The sequence below is a fragment of the Diospyros lotus genome, chromosome 8 (genome assembly GCF_014633365.1).
Source record: "Diospyros lotus cultivar Yz01 chromosome 8, ASM1463336v1, whole genome shotgun sequence".
In the NCBI taxonomy this organism is placed as follows: domain Eukaryota; kingdom Viridiplantae; phylum Streptophyta; class Magnoliopsida; order Ericales; family Ebenaceae; genus Diospyros; species Diospyros lotus.
Genome location: NC_068345.1, coordinates 8,540,128 through 8,547,494, shown reverse-complemented (window position 1 = coordinate 8,547,494; position 7,367 = coordinate 8,540,128). Strand labels below are relative to the sequence as shown.

The 7,367-nt window shown below is 39.8% G+C and overlaps 1 protein-coding gene across 1 annotated transcript; it reads left to right on the top strand.

The window, feature by feature from the left end:
- The first annotated feature begins 1,865 nt into the window (after window positions 1-1,865).
- On the top strand, window positions 1,866-3,573 carry LOC127807762 (protein STRICTOSIDINE SYNTHASE-LIKE 11-like). Its single transcript, XM_052345824.1, has 3 exons — window positions 1,866-2,228; window positions 2,717-2,928; window positions 3,013-3,573. Exons 1-3 carry the CDS (start codon window positions 1,866-1,868, stop codon window positions 3,509-3,511), a joined length of 1,074 nt encoding a protein of 357 aa, XP_052201784.1. The 3' UTR covers window positions 3,512-3,573.
- Window positions 3,574-7,367: the final 3,794 nt, after the last annotated feature.

Genomic DNA, 7,367 nt, shown 5'->3' with positions numbered 1-7,367 from the left:
ATTAATATACTCACCAGGTGAGGAAGCTCATCGTGAACATTTGAGAATTATTTTGTCCATATTAAGAGACCATAAGTTATATGCCAAATTTAGTAAATATGATTTCTGGTTGAAGGAAGTTTCCTTTCTAGGACATATAATTTCGGGGCAAGGCATAGCTGTGGATCCTGCAAAGGTAAAAGCAGTAAAAGAATGGCCACAACCCACTACTGTCTCTGAAGTAAGAAGTTTTCTTGGGTTGGCAGGGTACTATCGTAAGTTCATAGAAAAATTCTCGAGCATTGCTGCTCCGCTAACACAATTGACCCGGAAAGAGGTTAAGTTTATCTGGAATTAGCATTGTGAAAAGAGCTTCCAAGAACTTAAATCCAGACCGACAACAGCACCAATTTTAGGGATACCTGATGGTTTTGGGGGATATGAAGTGTATACAGATGCTTCAGGAATAGGCTTGGGATGCGTGTTAATGCAACACAGAAGGGTGATTGCATATGGGTCTCGACAATTACGTCCCCTTGTGAATAATTACCTAGTGCATGACTTGGAGTTAGCAACTGTGGTACAAGCTCTAAAACTGTGGCAACATTATCTATACGAGGAGAAATTTGTTATATATGTGGATCATCAAAGTTTAAAATATATTTTCTCCCAATGGGATTTGAACCTTCGTCAGCATCGGTGGATGGAACTCCTAAAGGATTATGATTGTACCATTCAATACCAGCCTGGGCGAGCAAATGTGGTGGCGGATGCACTAAGTCGAAAGAGTTTTATGTTGAGAGCTTGTCAGGCAGTTCGTCTACAAAACTTGACCGAGGAATTTGTAGGATTAACTCTCAATGCGGAGCCGTATGATGAAACAACAGTAGTAGCACAGATGCAGTTACAAGTAAGCCTATGGGATGAAATTAAACAGGCTACGGTCTAGGAAGGAAACTTGGATCAATGGATAGACGTGAATGGACAACCCAAGTAGCCAGGGTTTGAGTATCGTAATGGAATACTCCGAATGAATAGGCGGGTGTATGTGCCATCCTTTGGGAAGCTACGACAAGAAATTCTAAACGAGGCACATCGGACCCCGTATACGATACACCCAGGAGCCACCAAGATGTATCGTGATATGCGGGAAGTGTATTGGTGGCCTGGAATGAAAAAGGACATAGTTGAGTTCGTGAGTAAATGTGACACTTTCCAGCGGGTGAAAGCGGAACATCAGAGGCCATCAGGAAGCTTACGACCATTAGAGATTCCTGAGTGGAAGTGGGAACATGTGACAACAGATTTTATCGTAAGACTACCCCGAACACTAAGGAGGGTTAACGCCATTTGGGTAGTTGTGGATCGATTAACGAAGTCAGCACATTTTCTACCTATCAAAAGTACTATAAGCGCAGAGCATCTTGCCTGACTTTATATTTAAGAAATTGTCCGATTGCACGGAGTCCCGGTAAGTATTGTGTCAGACAGAGATAGTAGATTTGTGTCTAAATTTTGGAAAGTTGTACAGGAGGAATTAGGAACCCAACTAAACTTTAGTACAGCCTATCACCCCCAGACCGATGGTCAAGCAAAACGAGTTAACCAAATTTTAGAAGACATGCTCAGAGCATGTGTGCAGGATTTTGGTGGCAGTTGGGATGAATATTTATGTTTGGATGAATTTGCCTATAACAACAGCTATCAAGCAAGCATAGGGATGGCACCATATAAAGCACTATATGGATGACGGTGTCGATTGCCGGTGTGCTGGTTCGAGGTGGGAGAGAAACAACTAGTTCGAACGGATCTTATAGATAAGGTAACACAATAGATAGAGATAGTTCGTAAAAATATGAAAGCAGTTTAAGATCGGCAAAAGAAGTATGCGGACCGTCGGACTCGACCTTTGGAATTTGCAGTTGGGGACATGGTGTATTTTTGGGCTACCCGAATACGTCCAGCATTTAGACATCAACGAAGGGGAAAATTGGGACCCCGGATATTTGGGGCCATATCGAATCAAGGGCCGAGTTGAACCACTTGCCTACCGTCTGGAGTTGCCAGAAGCATTAACTGGATTGCATGATGTATTCCATGTTTCCCAATTACGGAAGCATATGTATAATCCAGACATAGAAATGCATGTTGAGGACATTGAACTCCAACCTGGTATGACCTTTAAAGTGCAACCTTTACGGGTGCTGGAACGCCAAGATCGTCAGCTAAGACATAAAACTCTACCTATGGTAAAAGTGCAGTGAATGGTTGTCATTCTTAATTAATTACAAAATCCCTACAATACTCTCTAATCCAAATAATTGAGCACTTAATTACACTTAGACGACTCTACTTGTTTAGTTGTGAGATTCTCTCTCAACAGGCACACCCGCAATAACCTTCTTTCGTCGTGTAAAATATCATTGCTGTGATTTATTGACAATTAAATTAGGTTATACCTATTTATAAGTGACAATTCTAATTAATGGGTTAGGGTTCTTATATATATATCTCTATCCCCAAATTAGGTTTTATTTGATGAAATCCTATCTCAGTCGAACCTCTTTAACAGACTACCAATATAAGATTAAAAAAATTAAAAAATCATGACCACCACTCTTTAGGAAATACTAAATCTTAAATAAAACCTTTTTTTTTTTTTGGTTTGTCTGGTTTGCAGGACCAAGGAACTTTGTGATGGCACAACTGAGCCAAATATGGACCAATATGTGGAAAGCCTCTAAACCTCAGTTTCAACTACAGAACTGGGCAACTTTACATTGCAGATTCTTATTTAGGGCTTCGAGTAGTAGGCCCTTGTGGAGGACTTGCAACCCTACTTGCCTCAAGCGCAGAGAACGTGGCCTTCCAGTTCCTCAGCTGCGTGGAAGTGGACCAGCTCACTGGCACCGTTTACTTCACAGATGTTAGTCAATTTTACGATCTAAGGTACCCACAATTCTAGTTTCAAATGTTTGAATTGATTACTTGATTTGTTAATTTCTCTTATTCCTATGACTGCTACTTCAACAGAAACTACACAGAACCCGGATTTTTTAAGGTCTTCAGTGGGAGGCTGCTAAGCTATGACCCTGAAACCAGACGAGCATCCGTGTTGATGAAAGGGATCGGCGCTGCCACTGGTGTCGCCATCAGTGCAAATGGAAACTTTCTGCTTGTGTCGGAGAACCTCACAAAGAGAATTCATAGGTTTTGGCTGAGAGGTTCCAGGGCTAGCACCTCGGAAATCTTCTCGACCCTTCCGGGAAACCCATACAAAATTCGGAGGACAGCTTCAGGAGACTTCTGGGTGGCAATGGCTACTTGGAACACAGAAGCAACGCCGTTTGAGGTTTTTCCGTTGGCCCAGAAGTTCAATTCGAAAGGTGGTGTTGTGGCAGAGTTGGACCTTGACAAGCAGTACCATAACAAGGCGATGACCGGCGTTGTGGAGCACAAGGGAGCACTGTACCCAACGTCCCCTTACGTTAGCACAAATAATGTTGAATTCATGCTCCGTAACTTGAAATAATTGCATGAAAAATAATTTATTGGAAATGCTGCCTTGTGATTCAAAAAAGTTTTTGGAAATAGTTTTCGGGTGACAACTGATGATCAAAAAAGTTATTAGATCGTTCAAATTGCACTTTCATATGTATTTGTGCACGTGTTCTTGTGTTTCCCTTCATATATATATATATATAATTTCAGCTTTCATGGAATCCTCAAGTATATATACTACATTATTATTGTTAAATTTATAATTGTATATAGATAACGAGGGCACAGGCATGAGGGCTGAGGGCCGTGCAAAAATGGTCATCGTAATAATTAATAATTATATTTATATAATTTTATACCTCTATTTAAAATCTTTAAAAACGTCATCTCATTCAAGTTGAATTTATTGATATATACCTTAGTGTTTCGTGTCAATTTTTATGAAATAAGTACACATACTTGTAAAATTTATCCCTTAACTCTTAATCGCCCTCAGATGCTTAGGAAGGTTTGTCCGAAAAAATGTTTATTTGCTAATCTAGTTTTATTCTTTTTTTTTTTTTCATTTTGATACTCTAGGCATCTGCCCTACCATAAAGCTGCAAACACTTTTTGGTGTTTTCAGTGAAATTATGAAAAAAACAAAAAAAAAACCTCTTAGCCACATATTCCAAAAAACCTAAAAAAATATGAAACATGATAGTTACCAACATACAAAGATGATGAAATGCCAAGGCTTTATTAGGAGAGTTGGGTGAAAAATTGGAAAAAGGAAAAAAAGAAAAGGAAAAAGTGCAGGGTCGACCCCTAAATTAATCAAACATAATGTTTGTCGCCCTCATATTTGCAGTTATGAAAAATGTCGAAATCTACCTACTGAATCCCTTGATTTACCTCTCTCGCTGGAATTGTGGGGCTAAACAGCGGGGACACGATGATAACGCGTAATTTTAAAAAAAAAATTAAAATTATTTTTTATTACTTAAAATCTAAATCAAACACAATTACATATGTATAGAGTTCCCTTTAAGATCTCCAATCGCAAAGGAATAGACTAAGATATCTAATTTGATCAAATATATCTAATCAAATCATATTCTTATAATTAACCTAACATGATCAACCAAAATTATAATAAAAAGTAAAAGTAAAATAACAATCAAACTCCTAAATTAAGGAATCTTTGACAAAAGATTAGGAAGAAAATGACACGTCAATGGTTGTACATAGAGATATTGATAATATATAATATCATCATGGGATAAAATCGAGGATTGTCACAAACCAAATTAAAAATATGCAAGTCTTTCAACTCTACGTGCACGCTGCAACTTTAAAATGAATTAAGTTTTTAAATATTGCTGGACAAGTATCTCTTGACATTTCATTTCATATGAGTCCCGAGGCAAAACAAGGAAGGGGCCCGCATGGGCAGCCCAGTTGGTCAAGAAGAGGGCACAAAGTGTCTTTTGTGGTGAATCTTGGACCAAGACCGAGAATCGAGTCTTGCAAGCGGCAGTGTGGGGGTACCTTTCTTCAAAGTCAAGGGGGCTCCTTGTGCGAGATGAGCCCGGGTCTAACCACTGCGTCCGGTTGGGTCATCATGATTAACCCCCTCACGTCCTGTCAGGCAGAGTGTGGGGGACGTCCGAGGTAAATGATTTCACCTTTTGGACCAAAGAAGAAAGAAAGGGGACAAAACTCAAACCTCTCTACCATTTGCTAGTTTCGATTTGTTTTAGCATATGACCGGCCCCTCGTGGACATAATTATACCAGTCTGACAAGGCAGCCATCCACCTAGTGTCATGACTCTAATCAGTCATGACACTAAGCATTATTCCCCTTTTAATTGAGTAATACCATTCAACCACCCAGAGTGCCACCTAAGAGATATTACGAAACATCCAATAAAAAAAGGGTAGGAGAAATTTTAAAATTCAAATTTCTCTCTTCCTCACATTTTCTCCTGCGCGATCAATCCTCTCATTCTGACCCTTTCTCTCACACTCACTTTCTTTTTCGGCTCGTTCCTCTAATTCTAGGCATCTTTCTTTCTCTCTCGCACATCTAATCGAGCCTCCAAAACTTCTTCGGCTCGTTCTGACCATCTCTCTCTCTAGCCTGTGCAACAGCGTCTTTGGCATCCCTTGAGCTCATTCCAGCCCTAATCTACAAGAAGGTAAGTCTTTAGTTTTATCAGTAATAATTTTAAGCAAAAGTATAAGAACGAATATTGAGTTTTGTCGAAAGTTTAAACTTAGATTTATGGAGATTCAATCATTGGATCTTGCTAGTTTTTTTATATGCTAGTCGATGGGGATAAAGGTGTTTGGTGGTTACCTCGAATTGCTGGAAACCACCGGTCATAGTGATTGGTGGCGACTGGCAACGCGTTTACGTGAGTGTTATGTAACATCCCGAAATTTGCAGACAAGTAATTAATTTTGGTATTTGAGGATATTTTAGAATATTTGGACATTTTGGAGAAAATATTTACTTATGATGTTTTGAGAAAATGGGAAATTAAGGTAATTAAGTAAATTATTTGAGAATATTTATGGAAATAATGATAAAATTAATTTGGTGGATTTTTGGAATAGTTGGGGTAAAAGTGTAATAAGAGGAAATGAGGTGTGGGGGTGTATGTGTGTTTTCCGGAAGCTTGGGGTGCTAGGATAATTTTGGAAAGAGGCTAGGAGATTGCTTAAATATAATGGGATGCATATATAGGTTGAGGGTGAGCGTGGGCGCAAGCGGTCGAGCGCGAGGGCGTGGTGCGGGTTTGATTCACTGGGGAGGCGCGTGCTGGGAGGAAAAAAGCTGATTTTTAATCAGCCAAGGTGCGGGTTCGATTCATGGGGGAGGTGCGTGCTGGGAGGAAAAAGGCTGATTTTTAATCAGCCAAGGCGCGGGTTCGATTCACGGGGAAGGTGCATGCTAAGAGGAAAAAGGCTGATTTTTAATTAGCCAAAACGCCCCAAAACAATGTCGTTTCAGGGAGGCCAGGTGCTGGCCTTGTGCGGCCCAGCTGCGCCACGTGGCGCGTGCTAGTGCTTCCCTCGCCACTCGTCCGTTTTACCCTCAATTCAGCTTCATTTTCTTGCCAATTTTCAGACACATTACAGCCACAAATCAGAGCATTTATTAGCCAATTCAGTGGGTAAATTCGTGGATTTGAGGCAGAAATCAAGGGGCAAACGAGGCTATAAATAGGAGAAGTTTAGAGGAGAGCTCGGCAGTAAGTTGTGAAGAGAAGCAGAGGCGCTTAGAGGAAGAAATCGGCCGTGAGGTAATTAGTTTAATTTAGTTAAATTTATTTAATTTAATTAGTTAATTAGTTATTTAAATTAAATTAGTAGTTAAGTTGAAGTTTATTTCAATTAATTAGTTTATTAAGTTAATTAGTTAAGATAATTAGTTGGATTGGTAAATTGGTTAAACTAATGAATTTAGACAGTGGTTAATTAATTAATTACTTAGCCTCATGTATATGTATAATTGTGGTAAGGGCATTGCGGGTACGCTATCATTCTATACAACGAAATAGAGTTGGTCACCGAGCAGCAAACAAATTAAGGTAAGGGTTTAATATGCTTTGTGTGTAAATTACTTTTTGTCATGACTTGCATAAGATATTGTGGAAATGCCTAGGCATGGGGGAGTGGATTGTTGATCGTGAGGGTCCTAGGACGGGGTCATAGAGGAAACTATTAGGGGCCACCTAGAGCCTGAGATAGGTGCGGTGGACAGGCTTGCATGCACGCTGCACTTCATTATTATCTATGATGTCATACTCATTAATGTACTGCATTGCATATTTCCTTTACTGAGTCCCCGGACTCACACCCACTAACCTAACAGATGGCTCGGGAACTAAGAAAGAGA